At 30.9% G+C, this 21,607-nt stretch overlaps 1 protein-coding gene across 1 annotated transcript in view; it reads left to right on the top strand.

Annotated features, from left to right (window-relative positions):
• LOC145291167 (uncharacterized) overlaps window positions 1-21,210 on the top strand; it is a 31,711-nt gene extending 10,501 nt beyond the window's left edge. Inside the window, exon 2 of the mRNA XM_080136706.1 lies at window positions 20,455-21,210. Coding sequence (XP_079992832.1) covers window positions 20,567-21,088 — 522 coding nt within the window. The 5' untranslated portion in view covers window positions 20,455-20,566 and the 3' untranslated portion in view covers window positions 21,089-21,210. The remainder of the gene's footprint in view (window positions 1-20,454) is intronic.
• The last annotated feature ends 397 nt before the right edge of the window (window positions 21,211-21,607 follow it).

Below are 21,607 nucleotides of genomic sequence, written 5' to 3'. Positions count from 1 at the left end.
ATAATTGTCATATTGTATGGATATGAACTTTCTACTGTTGACATTGGTTTCCCTGATATTTTTTAGTCAGAATTTTCAAAAGACATTGGGTACTTATGGAAGGGACCACGTGAAGGTTGCCAACATCTTAAGTGAAAGTGATTTTTCTGGATTGAAATGGATTAGAACCTGGAACATCCAGATCATCAGTCCGTGTCATTAATCACTTGACGACCATCATCTCCAAATGGTTCAAATGGCAAACAACTAACTGAACTACAAAAAAATGTTAAAAAATGAAATACAAAAAAATGTTAAAAAATGAAATGCAAAAAAATGTTAAAAAATGAAATACAAAAAAATGTTAAAAAATGAAATACAAAAAAAAATGTTAAAAAATGAGATACAAAAAAATGTTAAAAAATGAAATAAAAATGTTAAATGAAATACAAAAAAAATGTTAAAAAATAAAATACAAAAAGTTAAAAACTGAAAAACAAAAAAATGTTAAATAAAATACAAAAAAAAATGTTAAAAAATGAAATACAAAAAAATGTTAAAAAATGAAATACAAAAATAATGTTAAAAATGAAATATAAAAAAAAAAAAATGAAATACAAGAAAAATGTTAAAAATGAAATACAAAAATGTTAATAAATAAAAAAAATAAATGTTAAAAAATGAAAAAAAAATTTTAAAAACTGAAATATAAAAATAAATGTTAAAAAATGAAATGCAAAAAAAATGTTAAAAAACGAAAAACAAAAAAATGCTTAAAAATGAAAAGCAAAAAAATTAAAGAAAAATGAAAACAAAAATTTTAAAAACTGAAATAGAAAAAAAAATATTAAAAAATGAAATACAAAAAAATATTAAAAAATGAAATACAAAAAAATGTTAAAAAATGAAATACAAAAAAAAAATTTTTTAAATAAAATACAAAAAAATGAAATACAAGGAAAATGTTAAAAAATGAAATACAAAAATGTTAAAAAGTGAAATACAAAAAAATGTAAAAAAATAAAATACAAAAAATGTTAAATGAAAAACAAAAAAAATGTTAAAAACTGAAATATAAAAATAAATGTTAGAAACTGAAATACAAAAAAATAAAAAATGAAATACAAAAAATAATGGTAAAAAATGAAATACAAAAAAATGTTAAAAAATGAAATAGAAAAAAATTTAAAAAATGAAATAGAAAATAATGTTAAGAAATGAAATAAAAAATGGTAAAAACTGAAATACAAAAAAGAATGTTAAAAACTGAAATACAAAAAAGAATGTTAAAAAATGAAATACAAAAAAGAATGGTAAAAAATGAGATAAAAAAAATGTTAAAAAAAACAAGTCCACCGACCTGCTCCACGAAACCCAAATCCTCAATCATGACAAACCCCATCCACCAACGTAGACCCCTACTACCAGGTCTCCTTCTCCAACATCAGGGGTCTACGTTCCAACCTTCCAGAGGTTGAAACACAATTACAGGAGACAAAACCGGACATATTCTTTCTAAGTGAAACTGGCATAGGGCCAACCACTTCTCTAGACGAATTCATAATTAAAGGATACCCCAACTTAACATCTAAATCTGACCCCCAAGATCGCCATGGGCATGGAATATGTGTCTACATCAAAGATGGCTTTCCATGTGGTAGGGATATCTCCAGAGAAGACCCTAATTTACCTTATATGTGCTTTCGGGTTGCACTAGCTTACACCACTGCATTTATATTTGCCCTCTATCGCCCCCACAACAGTGGGGTTACTATCTTTAAGAGCATATCTGAGAAAATTGACCACATCCTGTCTGCTCATCCTTCGGCTAACATTCACATTTGCGGTGACTTCAATGTCCATAATGTGGAATGGCTGACCCACTCAAATAAAACCAATGACGAGAGGAGGTTTTGTCATGATTTTGCCATTGCCTATGACCTCACTCAGATGGTTCATGAACCCACCCATGTGCCCGATACACCTGGTCAATATGCAAGCCTTCTAGACCTTTTCCTCACAACTTCCCCTGAGCTGTGTTCATGTTCCGTTCTATCTCCTCTGGGATCCTCTGACCACTCTGTTGTAGCAGTTAAGATAAAAATGAAATGTAATAAGTCTTCAGACGTACCTCTCCACCGTACTGTATATCGATACTCTATGGCTGACTGGGATAGCTTCCTTACATTCATATCGGACCTACCTCTGCATTCCATGTTTAAAAGGATAGACCGATTCATACCATCTAAAAAATTCCAACAAAAACCTAACAGCCAGCCATGGTTCTCCCCTGAATGTGCTGCTGCCATCGCGCACAGAAATCACTTTTTTCATAGCTACCAACGTAATAGATGTACTGAGATTAAAGCTACTTTCAGGACTGCCAGCAACCACTGTAAAAGAGTAATAAAACATGCAAGAGAGCTATATGCTTAGTCTGTTAAATCCAAAATAGCTGAGCAGCAGCTTGGTTCCCACCAGTTTTGGCAAATAGCAAACAGGATCTTGAACAGAAGTGTGCGTTCTATCCCAACTATCATCAATGGACCTGAGGTCATCTTGTCAGCATCAGACAAGGCCAGACTATTTGCCAAGAATTTTGCAGCTAATTCTACTCTATGCGACAATGACCATCAACTCCCTGTATTTCCTCCTATAACAGACAACACGCTATGCAACATACAAATATCTGTGCATGAGGTCGCCAAGCTAATCAAGAACCTTGATTCCAGTAAAGCAACTGGCCCTGATGGCATTCCAGTTATTGTGCTGAAAAAGCTCCAACCAGAACTTGCCCCCATACTTACCAAACTGTTTAAGCGTTGCCTTAAGGAGAAGTGCTTTCCAACACCCTGGAAAACCTCATCAGTATGCCCTGTATTTAAGAATTCAGGTGAAAAGTCATCTCCCTCTCAATTCTCCCACTATCAAACAATCATGAGGTTGCTTGCACGGCAACTGACAAAGCTAATCTGCTTGCCAGTCGGTTTGCCTCAAACTCCACACTGAACTTGGTACACCACTCACTCCCTGATTTTCCTCTGCGAACAGACGCCACATTAGACGATTTGAAAATCACCCCTTCTCAGGTACATGCTATTATAAAAAACCTAGACACCTCAAAAGCATGTGGACCAGATCTCATCCCGGCTGTGCTATTAAAAAAATGCTCTGCCGAGGTTGCTCCAGTTCTCTCCAAACTTTACAATAAATGCCTTAACGAATCTTGTTTCCCCGACTGCTGGAAAACCGCTTCTGTGGTACCAGTCTTCAAGAATTCTGGTGAAAGAACTGACCCACTAAATTATCGCCCCATTAGCCTCCTCCCGCTTCTCGCCAAAATATTTGAGTCCTTAGTTAATCAAGCCCTAGTCCAGCACCTAACGGCTGCTAAAATCCTGACTGACAAACAATATGGATTCAGGCAAGCCCGTTCAACAGCAGATATCTTAACTAGTTTCTGAACGTATATACCGTTCATTGGATAAAAAAGGGGAGGGTAGAGCGGTGGCCCTTGATATGTCTAAGGCTTTTGACAGGGTATGGCACGATGGTCTTCTAAGGAAAATTAGATCATATGGAATCACTGGAAGAATTCATAATGTAATTAAATCCTTCTTAAGTAATAGAAAAATCAAAGTTGTCCTCGATCGTCGTACATCCAAACAATATAACATAAATGCGGGAGTACCTCAGGGGTCTATCCTTGGACCTCTATTATTCCTGATATTCATAAATGACCTCCCTGATAAAATTGTTTCAGAGATGGGTATATTTGCCGATGACACCACTCTCTATAACAGATATGAGGGGAAAACAAATGAACACATATCCAAGGAAATGGCAGAAACTCTAGAGGATGACCTCCAATCCGTAGTGGAATGGGGACAAAAATGGATGGTCACATTCAATGCTGCTAAGACTAAACTTGTTTCCTTCAATAACTACAAGAAACCTTCTCTACCACCAATAGCAATGGCCAAGAACACATTGCCCGAAAGTACTTCTTTTAAACTCCTCGGCGCTAACGTTTACAGGGAATATGAACTGGAATAGATACATTGAGAGCATTGCCAAGGCTGCTGCAAGGAAGGTTGGCTCCCTCTACCGTGCTAGAAAACTACTTACGCCTGACAGTATCCTATACCTCTATAAGGCAACCATTCGCCCACGTATGGAGTACTGTTGTCACATCTGGGCTGGTGCATCTGCTGCTTGTCTCTCGCTCCTGGACAGGGTTCAAAAGAGAGTCACCAACCTGATAGGTCCTGAACTGTCATCTAGGCTTCAGCCTTTGTCCCATCAACGAGATGTTGCATCCCTCTGCCTGTTCTACAAATACTTTAATGGTGAATGCTCTGACGAACTGCAAACACTTGTACCTCCCCGACGTAACTACCCCTGACAAACCCGACAAGCTACTAAGTCTCATCCCTTTACAGTAGAGATCCCTAGGTGCAAGAAAGCCTTTTACTCCAATAGTTTCTTCCCCAGAACTGTGGGTCTTTGGAACTCCCTTCCGGGATTCTGCTTTCCCAACTGCAATGATATGCAGAAGTTCAAGTGTAATGTTAACAAACATCTTTCTACTCATCTCCCTTCATAATGACCCCGCTAATTAAGTCCCTAATAGTAGACCCCTGCTTCAAAGTGGCACTGTGCCTTGTTTGGGGTGAAAATTGAATAAAAAAAAAAAAAATTTTTTTAAAGTACAAACCAATAAGTCTCCTGTGTGTCATGAGTAAGTTGTTGGAATCCATATTAAATAAAGAAGTAGTCAACCACCTCAACAGAAACAACCTTCTTAGTGACATGCAATATGGTTTCCGCTCTGCAAGATCTACAGCAGATGTGCTAATGGTTATATTAAATAGAATTAGTGAATCTCTTGACAAAGGTTTCCTTTCCAGGGCAATTGCTCTTGACATATCGAAGACCTTCGATAAGGTATGGCATAAGGGCCTACTTCACAAGATTTCCAGCTACGGTATTACTGGAAATGTTTTCTCAATCATTAAATCATTTCTCTCTGATAGGTTCATAAGAGTAGTGGTTGATGGGGAGAAATCAGAGGCCCACAGTATTAATGCTGGAATCCCCCAGGGGTCCATCAATGATCTCCCAAAACACATACTTAAATCATTTGTTGACATCTATGCTGATGACACGACCATCTATGGCAACACATCAAAGGTCGTAAATGACAAAGTTCTCTCTAATTCTCTCTCCTCTGAACTTGAGCATGTGGTACAATGGGGGAAGAGGTGGCTGGTCACTTTTAATGCATTCAAAACCAAGCTTCTATCTTTACATCATCAACGCTCTGATCCCCATCTGGCATCAATTGAAATGGATGGCTCTCGTCTTGGAGAGGCTCCATTTTTTGACAAGCTTTTGGGTTTGACCTTTACTCCTGATCTGTGCCTAAATCGAAACGTAGATTCCATGAGCAGAGCTTCTTTCTCAGAAGTGCACGACTGTCGAACTCTCTTCCGTTTGCCTGTTTCCCACCTGACTACAACTTGGATGTCTTCAAGTCCAACATAACAAACTTTTAAATGAAAAACAAAAAATGAAAAACAAAAAATGAAAAACAAAAAAAATGTTAAAAAATGAAATACGAAAAAAAAGTTAAAAAATGAAAAACAAAAAGAATGTTAAAAACTGTCCAACATAAACAAACTCCTGACAAACCACCCCCTTAAGTAAGACACTCTATCAAATCTCCAATACTAATGATTACTACAATATTATCTCATTGATTACTGTACATGCAATAACCCTTATCCCTGAGTGGCCTCCGGGCCTTGATAAGTGGTGACCTCCATGTAAAAAAAATGTTAAAAAATGAAATACAAAAATGTAAAACAATAAAATACAAAAAAATTTTTAAAAATGGAAAAAAAAAATGTTTAAAACTAAAATATAAAAAAAATGTTAAAATATGAAATAAAGAAATGTTAAAAAATAAAAAACAAAAAAGTTAAAAAATGAAATACAAAAAAATGTAAAAAATAAAAAACAAAAAAATGTTAAAAAATAAAAACAAAATAAATGTTAAAAAATAAAAAAACAAAAAAAAATGCTAAAAAATGAAAAATAAAAAAAAAATTTTAAATGGAAACAAAAAATGTTAAAAACTGAAATGCAAAAAAAAATATATTAAAAAATGAAATACGAAAAAAAAATGTTAAAAAATGAAAAACAAAAAAATGTTTAAAAATGAAAAACAAAAAATGTTAAAAAATGAAATAGAAAAAAATGTTAAAAAATGAAATAGAAAAAATATTAAATCTAAAAAAAATGTTAAAAAAATGAAAAATAAAAAAATGTTAAAAATGTAAAAACAAAAAAATGTTAAAAAATGAAATAAAAATGTTAAAAAATAAAATACAAAAAAGTGTTTAAAAAATGAAATACAAAAAAATGTTAAAAAATGAAAAACAAAAAATGTTAAAAAATGAAATAAAAATTTTTTTTAAAAATGGAAACAGAAAAAATTTTAAAAATGAAATACAAAAAAAATGTTAAAAATTAAAAAACAAAAAAATGTTAAATAAAACAAAATAAATGTTAAAAAATAAAAACAAACAAAATGTTAAAAATTAAATACAAAAAATAATGTTAAAAAATGAAAAACAAAAAAAAATGTTAAAACAAAGAAATACAAAAAAATGTTAAAAAATGAAAAAAAAATTTTTTTTTAATGAAATACAAAAAAATGTTAAAAATGAAATACAAAAATATGTAAAAAAAATGAAACACAGGAAAAATGTTAAAAAATGAAATACGAAAACACAATGTTAAAAACGAAAAACAAAAAATGTTAAAAAATGAAAAACAAAAAAGGACAAAAATGAAAAACAAAAAAAAATGTTTAAAAATGAAAAACAAAAAAATGTTAAAAAATGAAATACAAAAAAATGCTAAAAAATATTTTTAAAAAATGTTAAAAAAATGAAAAATAAAAAAAATGTTAAAAAATGTAAAAAACACAAGAAATGTTAAAAAATGAAATAAAAAATGTTAAAAAATAAAATAAAAAAAGTAAAAAAATGAAATAAACATTTTTTTTTTAAAAATGGAAACAAAAAAATGTTAAAAACTGAAATGCAAAAAATATATTAAAAAATGAAATACGAAAAAAAATGTTAAAAAATGAAAAACAAAAAAATGTTAAAAAATGAAAAGCAAAAAAAATGTTAAAAAATGAAAAACAAAATAAAGTTAAAAAATGAAAAACAAAAAAATGTTAAAAAGTGAAATACGAAAAAAATGTTAAAAAATGAAAAACAAAAAAAATGTTAACAACTTATATTTTTTATACGTATTAAAAAATGTTTAAAAATGAAAAACAAAAAAATGTTAAAAAATGAAAAACAAAATAATGTTAAAAACTGAAATATAAAAAAATGTTAAAAAATGGAAAACAAAAAAAGGAAAAAAATGAAAAACAAAATGTTAAAAAATGAAATTGAAAAAATGTTAAAAATGAAATACAAAAAAAATGTTAAAAAATAAAAAACAAAAACATGTTAAAAAATAAAAAACAAAAAAATGTTAAATAAAAACAAAATGAATGTTAAAAAATAAAAACAAACAAAATGTTAAAAATGAAATACAAAAAATAGCGTTAAAAAATGAAATACAAAAAATGTTAAAACAGTGAAATACAAAAAAATGTTAAAAAATGAAAAAAAAATTTTTTAAATGAATTACAAAAAAACGTTAAAAATGAAATACAAAAAATAGCGTTAAAAAATGAAATACAAAAAAATGTTAAAACAATGAAATACAAAAAATGTTAAAAAAATGAAAAAAAATTTTTTAAAAAATGAAATACAAAAAAATGTTAAAAATGAAATACAAAAATATGTTAAAAAATGAAACAAGAAAAATGTTAAAAAATGAAATACGAAAACACAATGTTAAAAAATGAAATACAAAAATATGTTAAAAAGTGTAATACAAGAAAATGTTAAAAAATAAAATACAGTAAATGTTAAAAAATGAAATACAAAAAAAATGTTAAAAACTGAAATATAAAAATAGATGTTAAAAACTGAAATACAAAAAAATGTTAAAAACTGAAATACAAAAAAATGTTAAAAACTGAAATATAAAAATAAATGTTAAAAACTGAAATACAAAAAAAATGGTAAAAACTAAAATATAAAAAATGTTAAATGAAAAACAAAAAAAAATGAAATACAAAAAAAAATGAAATACAAAAAAATGTTAAAAAATGAAAACAAAAAGTGTTAAAAACTGAAAACAAAAAATATTAAAAAATGAAATACAAAAAAATGTTAAAAAATGAAAAACAAAACAATTTTTAAAAATGAAAAACAAAAAAGGTTAAAAAATAAAAAAATATTAAAAAATGAAAAACAGAAAAAAATGTTAAAAAATAAAATTTAAAAAAAGTTAAAAATGAAATACAAGAAAAATGTTAATACATGAAATACGAAAAAAAAATGTTAAAAAAAGAAATACAAAAATGTTAAAGTGAAATACAAAAAAATGTTAAATGAAAAAACGAAAAAAAATGTTAAAAACCGAAATATAAAAATAAATGTTAATATCTGAAATACAAAAAAATGTTAAAAAATGAAAAACAAAAAAAAATGTTAAAAAATGAAAAGCAAAAAAATGCTAAAAAATGAAAAGCAAAAAAAAAGGTTAAAAAATGAAAACAAAAAATGTTAAAAAATGAAAACAAAAAAATGTTAAAAAATGAAAAACAAAAAAAAAATGTTAAAAAATGAAAAACAAAAAAAAAATGTTAAAAAATGAAAAACAAAAAAATGTTAAAAAATGAAAAACAAAAAAAAGGTGAAAAAATGAAAAAAAAGACAAAAATGAAAAAAAATGTTTGAAAATGAAAAAAAAAAGATGTTAAAAAATGAAATACAAAAAATGTTAAAAAATGAAATAGAAAAAAATGTTAAAAAATGAAATAGAAAAAAATGTTAAAAAATGAAAAAAAAATCTTAAAAAATAAAAAACAAAAAAATGTTAAAAAATGAAAAACAAAAAAATGTTAAAAAATGAAATACAAAAGAAACGTTAAAAAATAATATACAAAAATATGTTAAAAAATTAAAAAGCAAAAGAAAAAACGTTTCAATTGTTTTTTTTTTTGTATATAGGCATAACCACTTATGAAGGCCTAGGGACCACTCGAGGATAAGGATTAAGAGTGTACAGTAGTCAATTAGACAATATAGTAATCGTTAGTAATGGAAATTAGTTAAATTTGTTAATTTAAGTCGAACGGCTCATTGCGAAAGAAAGATTTACAATCTTTCTTTCGCAATTCAGCAAATATTCATCGAAAGGACAAAAAAAGTTAATGAAGCTTTTTAGAAATTATTTTTTATAAAAGAATGTATAACAATTTAGTGGAAATAAAGAATTAAACAGTTACTAAAAATAAAGATATATTTGTGTATATTGTTCAGCTGCAATGCAATTTACGGGAGACCAAACCAGGCCTATTCTTTCTAAGGGAAACTGGCATTCGACCAACTATTTCCCTAGATGAGTTCGTTATTAAAGGATATTCAAACTTAACATCCAAATCTTACCCCCAAGATGGGCATAGAATATGTGCCTACATTAGAGACGGCTTTCCATGTGGTAGGGACATCCTAAGAGAAGAGACTAAATTGCCCTACAATGTGCTTTCGGATTGCACTTGCTGACACCACTGCATTTATATTTGCCCTCTATCGCCCCCATAACAGCAGAGTTACTATCTTTAAGAGCATATCTGTGAAAATTGACCATATCCTGTCTGCTCATCCTTCAGCTAACATTCACGTTTGTGGAGACTTCAATGTTCACAATGTGGAATGGTTAGCCCACTTAACCCACTTAAACAAGACAGATGATCCATGGAGGTTCTGTCATGATTTCTCCATTGCTTTTGACCTCACTGAGATTGTTTACAAACCCACCCGTGTGCCCGACACTGATGATCAATATGCAATTCTCCCAGACCTTTTTCTCACAACTTGCCCTGAGCTATGTTCATCTTCCATTCTCTCTCTACCGGGATCTTCTAACCACTCGGTTGTCTCCGTTAAGATAAAAACACAATGTTATAAGTCCTCCGACATACCTCTCCATTGTACAGTATATCGATACTCTACGGCTGACTGGGATAGCTTTCATACAGTTACATCAGATCTACCTTTCCATTCCATTTTTAAAAAGAATGTGTTTTCCATAGGATCACACCTGATGGAATGGTTAATTGTAGGTATAGACCACTTCAAAAAATTCCAGCAAAAACCTAACAACCAACCGTGATTCTCTCCAGAATATGCTGCCATTGCGCACAGAAACCACTATTTCCATTGCTTCCAACATAATAGATGTACTAAGACTAAAACCGTCTTCAGGACTGCCAGCAACCACTGTAAAAAAGTAACAAAGAACATGAGAGAGTTGTATGGTCAGTCCGTCAAGTCCAAATAACAAACAGGGTCCTAGACAGAAGCGTGTGCTCTATCCCAACTATCATCAATGGAGCTGAGGTAATTTTATCAACATCAGACAGCCAAACTCTTTACCAAGAACTTTGCAGTTAATTCTACCCTATGCAACCAAGGCCGTAAACACCCCCATATTTCCTCCTGTTTGAAAACATGCTATGCGACATACAAATATCTGTGCGTGATGTTGCCAAGCTAATCAAAAGCCTTGATTCCAGTAAAGCTGACGGCATTCCAATTATAGTGCTGAAAAAGCTTCAACCAGAACTAGCTCCCATACTTACAAAGCTGTTTAAGTGTTGTCTTAAGGAGAATTCTTTCCAAACACCCTGGAAAACATCATCAGTATGTTCCGTTTTTAAACATTCAGGTGATCGGTCATCTCCCTCTCAGCACAGACCAATCAGTCTCCTGTGCATCATGAAGAAGTTGCTGGAATCTGCAACAATAGTAAAAATAACCTCCTCAGTGACATGCAATATGGTTTTTATTCTGTTAGATTTACAGCAAATGTGCTACCAGTTATATCTCATAGGATTAGCGAATCTCTCAATGGAGGTTTCCTTTCTAGGGCAATTGCCCTTGACATATAAAAGGCCTTTGATAGGACATGGCATAAAAGTCTCATCCACAAAATCTCCAGCTACAGTATATCTGTAAAAGTCTCTTTAATCATTAAATCATTTCTCTCTGATTCATAAGTGGTTGATGGGTAGAAATCAGAAGCTCACAGTATTAATGCTGGAGTCATCAGATGTTCATCCTGAGCCCAATTCTCTTCCTGATCTATATCAATGATCTCCCAAATCACATCCTTAGATCATTCATAAACATTTATGCTGATGACACTACCATCTATGGCAACACTTCAACGGCTGTAAACGACAAAGTTCTCTCTGATTCTCTCCTCTGATCATGATCATGTGGTGCAATGGGGAAAGAGGTGGCTGGTTAATTTTAATGCATGTAAAACTAAGCTTCTATCTTTACCTCATCAACACTCTAATCCTCGTCTGGCACCAATTGAAATGAATGGCTCTTGTCTTGGGGAGGCTTTATGTTTTGACAAGCTTCTAGGTCTGACCTTTCCTACTGATTTGAGATGGACACATACATCAAATGCATTGCCAAGGCTGCTGGAAAAATGGTGGGATTGTTCTACCGCTTCAGTAGATATCTTACTCCCGATGCAATTGTCTACCTGTATAAGAGCCAAGTACGTCCAAGGATGAGTACTGTTGTCTCATCTGGGCAGGAGCTGCTAGAAACAGTTTATTCTTCCTTGACAGAGTTCAAAATAGACTTTGTAGCCTAGTGGGGAATGCCCTTTTCTCTTCTCTGCAGCCTCTTTCTCACGGAAGAGACGTTACAAGCCTGTCTCTGCTTTATCATTATCTTCACGGCATGTACTCGTCTGAGCTCCAATCTATATCCTGACTTTTACGAAAAACACTCGTTTAGTTGAAAACCCTATCAATAATTTCCCCCACTCGTTATCTGTGTCTAAACCTAAATGTAAATTTCATGGACAAAGCTTCTTTCTTAGAACTGCACGCCTGTGGAATTCTGTTCCGTTTTCTGCTTTCAAGCTAACTACAATATGGGCATCTTCAAGTCCAATGTGAACAAATTCTTGATGAACCACCCCCTTAAGGAACTCAATTTACCAAATGTCCATTACTAACGATTACTACATGTTCCCTTTGATTACTGTACACTAGGTACCTCCACGGTGATGTGTAAAACGTCAGTATTACACATATTAATAATGACGTCATCATTTTGTGTGTTTATGTTAATTTCTATGGATAAGCGTTTGTGTTATAATTATTAATGGAGTAAGGTTTTTTTTTTTTTTTGCTATGGATAAAAAAATAATAATAAATTTACCTTTTGTAAAACAAATACATTTTTATTAACGAACTACACAGACTAGAGTTAATAAAATAAAATTAATTTTAACGTTTTCTGTTGACACGTATTTAAAGATAATGTTCCTTACAAGCTTCCGTACATTTTTGAAAAAAAGCGCCAAACATAAGGACCACCCTCTATCAATTTAAATAATAAAATCAAAACGAGTTTTTTTTAAGGTTATATATATATATATATAAAAATTACTATTTTGTAATTATTTGATCTTTTCAGCTTTAAAAAATCTTGAAACTTTTATCAACCCACATTTATTTTGCTTAGTTTTCGGACCATGAAATATAGGGGCAGGGGGTAGAACACCTAAAAAATATATTTCCGCAAATATATTTAACAAAACCTACTTTTAATATGTAAGTTTATTTAATAATGATTGAATATCGAAAATTTCAGGAAAATATGATTATTTGATTTTTACTAGATTTTTAAAACATGGGTGTGCGAACGGCTTAAAAAACGTCACTACATAGGAACGTTGTTTTAAAGCGTCGATAATGTAAACACGATTTTTGTCTCACATTTTGATTATTTTTGTAAAAAATTAAAAAAAAATATTAGCAGTTTATTTGAAGCTTTTTCTTGGTAAAAAAGTAGGATGATAATATTAAATTACAATTACATTGTGTTACATATGGGGGGGGGGGTTAAAACTGTGGTGCGCATTGGCGGTACCTACTGTACACTCATTAATCCTTATCCTCGAGTGGCCTCTGGGCCTTGATAAGTGGTGATTCCTTTGTAAAAAAAAAAAAACAAACAAACAAAAATCAAAACTAGAGAAATAGTCAACCACCTCAGCAGAAATAACCTACTTAGTGACACGCAATATAGTTTCTGTTCTGCAAGATCTACCGCAGATGTGCTAACGGTTATATCTCATAGGATTAGTGAATCTCTTGATAAAGGCTTCCTTTCCAGGGCAATTGCTCTTGACATATCAAACCCTTCGACAAAGTATGGCATAAAAACTTACTTCACAAGATCTCCAGCTACAGTATAACTGGAAATATTCTCTCTATCATTAAATCATTTCTCTCTAATAGGCTCATAAGAGTAGTGGTTGATGGACAAAAATCAGAAGCCTGCAGTATTAATGCTGGATTCCCTCAAGGGTCCATCCTTGGCCCAACTCTCTTCCTGATCTACATCAATGATCTCCCTAAACACATACTTAAATCATTTGTTGACATCTATGCTGATGACACGACCATCTACGGCAACACATCAAAGGCTGTAAATGACAAAGCTCTCTCTGATTCTCTCTCCTCTGATATCTGGGCAGGAGCTGCTAAAAACAGCCTATCCTGCCTTGACAGAGTACAAAATAGACGTAGTGGCTTAGTGGGGGATGCCCTTTTCTCTTCCCTGCAACCTCTCTCCCACAGAAGAGACGTTGCAAGCCTATCTTTGTTTTATCGTTATTTCCATGGCAGGTGCTCGTCTGAACTCCAATCTCTGGTCCCCCCTCGCCAATCTTTCACGAAAAACACCGGTCTAGCTGAATCCACTGTCAATAATTTTCCCCACTCTTTATCTATGCCTACATCAAAACATAGATTCCATGAACAAAGCTTCTTTCTTAGAACTGCACGCCTATGGAACTCTGTTCTGTTTGCCTGCTTCCCTCCTGACTGCAACTTGAATGTCTTCAAGTCCAACGTAAACAAATTCCTGATGAACCGCCCCCTTAAGTAGACACTCTAAAATATCCACACTAATGTACTGTACTTACAATAACCCTTATCCATGAGTGGCTTCCGGGCCTTAATAAGTTGTGACCACCTTGTAAAAAAAAACAAAAAACAACAACACATTGAAATTCTTCCACCTTTGTCAAAAACATCAATCATGGAATGTGAGTACTAAAATTACAAAATAAGGAAGCGAAAGTTACAAGTCTGTCAAAAGGTTGACTTCCTACGTAGTGCGAAAGTCATGGGAGCTGTGCTGTTTTCTGGATTTCTGTTTTGGCATATTCTCACATTCGATAGAAATCAAAATGGATGTGAGGCATCAGTTATTTATTTCGTATGAATCAGATGATTATTGTTGGCATTCGTTTTCCTGATATCTTTCTAGTTAGAATTCTTCCTAAAAAGACATCAGGCATTTAGCCCTCTGTTTAATTTGTAATTATGCTGTTTTATTTTTGCAAAAAAACAAAAAAACACACAAAATATAAAATTGACATTTCAGTAGTGGAGCTGAATGTAATACTCACATTAAAACTAACCTCATCCTTGTAGTGACGCAGATAAATAGGAATCTTTACATGGTCTGGTGCATCTACAACTCGTCTTGCACTCTTGAACAAGGTCTAAAAAAAAAAAGTGAATAACTCTAATCTAAAAGGTCCCGCACTATCATCGAAGCTCCAACTTCTGTCCCATCACCACAATATCGCATCCCTGTTTGTTTTACAAGTATTTTACTGGAATGTGCTCTGATGAACTCATAGCAGTTGTCCCCCCTCGACCTGCATACCTCTGACTCACCCAACAAGCAGCAAAAGACCATCTTTTCACTGATGTCGAAAAGCCTTCTGAGCGAAACTGGAATAGCGCCGACCACTTTCCTAGATGAGTTCATAATTAACGGATACTCTAATTTAACAGCTCTGTGCCTAAATCAAAACGTGGATTCCATGAACAAAGCTTCTTTCTTAGAACTGCACGCCTGTGGAACTCTGTTCTGTCTGCCTGCTTCCCACCTGACTACAACTTGGATGTGTTCAAATCCAACGTTAACAAATTCCTAATGAACCGCCCCCTTAAGTAAACACTTCATCAAATCTCCACACTAACGTAATGTACTTGCAATAACCCTTATCCCTGAGTGGCTTCCGGGCCTTGATAAGTGGTGATCACTGTGTAAAAAAAAAGAAAAAAAAAAGCCTTCTACTCTAATAGTTTCTTCCCTCGATCTGCTAGACTTTGGAATTCCTTCCCTGTTTCCCTGACTCTACTAACATGCAGAAGTTTAAAAATATAATGTGAACAGACATCTCGCTGCTCAACTCCCCACAGTCTCCTGTTAGAAACGGTCCCAAATAGTAGTTGCTTACGTTTCAAGTTGCAATACATCTTGTTTTGGGGACAAAAAAAAATTAAAATTAATTTTAAAAAACAAACAAAAAAAACCTGACAAATAAAATCTTATTCATAAATACTTTTTATGTAAAGTTGGTTTTAACCTTTTAGTAATCAAAATAATTTTTTTGGGGAAAAAAAATTAAATTACGGCTTAAAAAAATGATGATTCTCCATATTGACCCTCATATGTAATACTAATGATCAAAAGAAAACAAAGAAAATAGCACAAAATTTTATTATGTACTTACCTGTTAGGGTAAAAAAGAAGACAGTACACCAGAAATTAGGTAAATTCATTCAGTGCTTTTTGTTTTAAAATATTAAATTAAATTTTCCCAGTCGGCGGTCATTTTCTGCCTAATTAAGGTCAATGGTCAGCGGACAGAACTCAATGGACAAGTAAATAAAGATAAATTACTTGAAACCGCTTGAAGATACGAAGGGACTTATTTCAAACACAAACAAAACATATGCTGGTTAAAAATGGAAGAAAACACACCTGGCAGACGAGAAGGGCAAATAACTCTGTCATACAATCAGAGTTATCCCCCTTTGACCAATAATTTTGTAATTTTCGTAATTGAATTCACAATTCAACCTAATTAAAATAAACAAAAATATACAAAATCCCTCCGACATGCGTATTCGCCACGGAACAAAAATGTCGTATTCCAAAAATCACGTAAATTCATCAAGTATTTTTTTTTTCTGTATAGAAATATTTTTTATGATTTTTAGCGTTTAATAGTATCGTAGCAAGTGTCAGAAATTTCGTGAAAATAGTGAATAATTCCACCCCATCTTTCCAAGCTTATAACTCCTCGAAAAATGTAATTCAAGCCCTAATTTTTTTTTCAATTAAAGGAGCAAGGACCAAGGTTTTATTAAAAAAAAAACAAAAAAAAACAATGTGTTTTTTTTAAAAAAAAAGGTTTTAAACTTCGGACTTTACAGGTAAATTTCTAAAAAAGCGATTTTTTTTTTGTTTTAAATTTGAATATATTATTTACTGACCTTTTCTCTTCAAATTGTGATATATAAAACTATTCAAACTAAATTAATTATTTACTTTTTAATAGACATTTCAAAATGAGAGGCGTGAATTATTCGACCCCCTGTCTTTTCAAGCTTATAACTCCTCGAAAAATGTAATTCAAGCCCTAATTATTTTTTCAATTAAAGGAGCAAGGACCAAGGTTTCATTAAAAAAAAAAAAAAAAAGACAAAAAAAGACAAAAAAAAACCAATGTGTTCTTATAAAATAAGGTTTTAAACTTCGGACTTTACAGGTAAATTTCTAAAAAAGCGATTTTTTTTTTTGTTTTAAATTTGAATATATTATTTACTGACCTTTTCTCTTCAATGTGTGATATATAAAACTATTCAAACTAAATTAATTATTTACTTTTTAATAGACATTTCAAAATGGGTGACACTTGGGGGGGGGGCGTGAATTTAAAAAAAAAACGTTTGTCTAAAATATTATATTCGGTTTATTGGAAAGAACATAAAATTTCACATTGACCCTAAAAATATCGTAAAAATAGAATCAATAGAAAAATTTTGATAGATTTTTAAAGTTTAAAAATTGAAAAATATTGAGTTCGGAAAATTCATTACTGTTTTTAAAAAAAAAAAAAAAATATTTCTATTACTTTTAAAACAACTGTAATAGTTTATTTTGGAAGTATAATCCATAAAGAAAATAAATAACCCACTTTTAACAGAGAAATTACGAGATTTTTATATTGTATTCGCAGTTTCGTGTTAGGGGTGTCAAAAATTTAAAAGGCTGATTTTGATATCGGTAGTTTGAACTGAATTGTCTTCCTTTATTTATTAAAGATGGCGGGCCGAGAACACCGTCTTCTCTTCCTCATAAAATTTGATTTTCTTAGTAAAATAGAAATAAAAAAATACTTGATCAATTTAGCTGATTTTGGGGTATTTTTTTAGTTTACCGACACACACTTATGCATACATTGATACAAACACACTCATGCACACACACATACATAAACTAAAACACACACAAACATACACAAAAACACACTTACACACACATTGATGCATGCACACTCACACACACAAATACACACAAGCAAACTCACATGCGCACACTCACTCACACATTGATACACACACACTCATGCACGCACAACAATCACATACCACACAAACACACACACACTCACACACAAACTCACAAACACTTACACAAACACACGCTCACACACAGAAACACACACATGCAAAGTTCCTTTTATATAATAGTAAAGCTAAAACTGTTTAAATGTTTTGTATTTGATGATTGCACTACATTGTGTTCATTGTGTGGCGTTTCATTTGCTATCTTAGCATGAAGCGCAGGCAAATTTGTTAAATAAATATTTTAGATAAATTTGTTCGGTAAATTTGTTAAATAAATTTGTTCGGTAAATTTGTTAAATAAATGTTAGGTAAATATTTTAGATAAATTTGTTAGGTAAATTTGTAAAATAAATATGTTAGGTAAATTTGTTAAATAAATGTTAGGTAAATATTTTAGATAGATATGTTAGGTAAATTTGTTAAATAAATATATTAGGTAAATTTGTTAAATAAATATATTAGGTAAATTTGTTAAATAAATATATTAGGTAAATTTGTTAAATAAATATATTAGGTAAATTTGTTAAATAAATATGTTAGGTAAATATTTTAAAAAACTTTGTTAGGTAAATTTGTTAAATAAATATGTTAGGTAAATATTTTAGATAGATATGTTAGGTAAATTTGTTAAATAAATATATTAGGTAAATTTGTTAAATAAATATGTTAGGTAAATATTTTTTAAAAATTCGTTAGGTAAATTTGTTAAATAAATATGTTAGGTAAATATTTTAGATAGATATGTTAGGTAAATTTGTTAAATAAATATATTAGGTAAATTTGTTAAATAAACATATTAGGTAAATTTGTTAAATAAATATGTTAGGTAAATATTTTCAAAACATTTGTTAGGTAAATTTGTTAAATAAATATGTTAGGTAAATATTTTAGATAAATTTGTTCGGTATATTTGTTAAATAAATGTTAGGTAAATATTTTAGATAAATGTGTTAGGCAAATTTGTTAAATAAATATATTAGGTAAATTTGTTAAATAAATATGTTAGGTAAATATTTTAGATAGATATGTTAGGTAAATTTGTTAAATAAATATATTAGGTAAATTTGTTAAATAAATATGTTAGGTAAATATTTAAAAAAAATTCGTTAGGTAAATTTGTTAAATAAATATGTTAGGTAAATATTTTAGATAGATATGTTAGGTAAATTTGTTAAATAAATATATTAGGTAAATTTGTTAAATAAACATATTAGGTAAATTTGTTAAATAAATATGTTAGGTAAATATTTTCAAAACATTTGTTAAGTAAATTTCTTAAATAAATATGTTAGGTAAATATTTTAGATAAATTTGTTCGGTATATTTGTTAAATAAATGTTAGGTAAATATTTTAGATAAATGTGTTAGGCAAATTTGTTAAATAAATATGTTAGGTAAATTTGTTAAATAAATTTGTTAGGTAAATTTGTTAAATAAATATGTTAGGTAAATATTTTAGATAAATTTGTTCGGTAAATTTGTTAAATAAATGTTAGGTAAATATTTTAGATAAATATGTTAGGTAAATTTGTTAAATAAATATGTTAGGTAAATTTGTTAAATAAATATATTAGGTAAATTTGTTAAATAAATATATTAGGTAAATTTGTTAAATAAATATGTTAGGTAAATTTGTTAAATAAATATATTAGGTAAATTTGTTAAATAAATATATTAGCTAAATTTGTTAAATAAATATGTTAGGTAAATTTGTTAAATAAATATATTAGGTAAATTTGTTAAATAAATATGTTAGGTAAATTTGTTAAATAAATATATTAGGTAAATTTGTTAAATAAATATATTAGGTAAATTTGTTAAATAAATATGTTAGGTAAATATTTTAAATAAATTTGTTCGGTAAATTTGTTAAATAAATATATTAGCTAAATTTGTTAAATAAATATGTTAGGTAAATTTGTTAAATAAATATATTAGGTAAATTTGTTAAATAAATATGTTAGGTAAATTTGTTAAATAAATATGTTAGGTAAATATTTTAAATAAATTTGTTCGGTAAATTTGTTAAATAAATGTTAGGTAAATATTTTAGATAAATATGTTAGGTAAATTTGTTAAATAAATATGTTAGGTAAATTTGTTAAATAAATATATTAGGTAAATTTGTTAAATAAATATGTTAGGTAAATTTGTTAAATAAATTTGTTAGGTAAATTTGTTAAATGAATATGTTAGGTAAATATTTTAGATAAATTTGTTCGGTAAATTTGTTAAATAAATATGTTAGGTAAATATTTTAGATAAATGTGTTAGGCAAATTTGTTAAATAAATATGTTAGGTAAATTTGTTAAATAAATATGTAAGGTAAATATTTTCTTCATAAGTTTTGGTTTCGGTTTCGATTCAAGCTAATGCCCCCAAGTCATGTGGATATATATTTTCTAATTTTTGAAATCCAAACTTTATATAAGAATAGATTGAAATTGATTCTATAATAATTTATACGATATCTGCATAAGTTAAAATATCCTATTTAAGCGTATTTTATGACTGGGCTATTCCGGGCGTCCCTGAGGCATTAGATAAATTCTCATGCAGTTTTAACAAAAGAGCTACAGTAATATCAGGATGTCTCCTTTTACGCTGAACATCCACAGAATGCCAACATCAATCTATTACATATGAATCAGTCCGCTGTGGAATTTCCATAGGTCCTGCTATTTTATATAATATATATATATATACATACAGGGTGCCCCCCCCCAAAAAAACAGGCCCCATGTACACTTTATGTGATATCTCCATTATTTATTCACCGATTACCCTTACCTTACAGGACATGGCAGAACCAATGACCGTGAGTAAACCAGTGAGATCTAGGACAAAGAATACACTGTGTTAAATTTTACTACAAGACAGGCTCGTTTAAGAAAACCCAGGACAGTTTCATGCGTCAGTTCAAATGTGAAAAGGCTCCACCCAAAAGCAGAATTCAGAACTGGGTGGACCACTTCGAGAAGTATGGAACCGTGGAGAACCTCAACGTTGCCAGAGAGAACCGTCCAAGCCACTCGGGACATCCCAAGAAGCAAACAGCCGAGCTGGTCAAAAGAGTGAGAGAATCTCTCCAGCAGAGTCTAAAACGCTCTGTGCGTAAGCGAAGTCAGTCCCTCGGTATGTCCCGTGAGACTTGCAGGAGAGTGCTAGTGAACGATATCAGAGCTTACCCATACAGAATACAGACGCTGCAGACCCTTACAGCCTCAGACAAGAAGCAGAGTCAAGATGCTACACCAAGTTTCCTTTGGACCTCAAATAAAGCCCACTTTCATCTTGATGGAAAGGTGAACTCCAAGACAAATGTCTTCTGGGGATCCTCCAGACCCAATGAAGTAGCCACCAAGTGTAGGCTGCAATCTCGGGCAGAGGCATCATCGGACCAATCTTCAAAGAATCTGGCGCAGCAGTGACAGTCACCAAGGAGCGGTATGTGGGGTTCCTCAAAACCTTCAAGAGTGAGCTCCAGACCATCTACCTGTCGCTCATGAGCAAGTTCTGGTTCCAGTAGGACGGATCAAGTTCTCACACCTCAAACCTGTCCCTAGATTGGCTGAAACAGAACTTCGGAGGCCAAGTGATCAGTCTCAAGACTGATTTTGAGTGGGAACCCCATAGCCCGGAGCCAAGCCCCCCAGATTTTTTTCTTTGGGGCTATCTTAAGAACAGAGTCTACACAGGGAAACCCAGAATCATCACGGAATTCAAGGAAGCCATCAGAGAGGAGATGAGAGCCATTACCAATTCGGTCTGTAAGAACGTCATGGACAACTTCGTGCTGTGCCTCAAGAAATGCACGAAGCTAGATGGAGACCATCTAGAACATATGCTGCAGAATGGAGAAAAAAAGTCCAAAGACCCTAGTGTTTTGATGTGATGTTTTGAATATAATAAACTAGTTGTGACTAAAGTTTCATTTCATTCAGACAAAA

The sequence above is a fragment of the Euprymna scolopes genome, chromosome 12 (assembly GCF_053919585.1).
Source record: "Euprymna scolopes isolate OS-2025 chromosome 12, ASM5391958v1, whole genome shotgun sequence".
Classification (NCBI taxonomy): domain Eukaryota; kingdom Metazoa; phylum Mollusca; class Cephalopoda; order Sepiida; family Sepiolidae; genus Euprymna; species Euprymna scolopes.
Note: the sequence above shows the minus strand (reverse complement) of the source record. Positions and strands in the feature narration are given on the sequence as shown.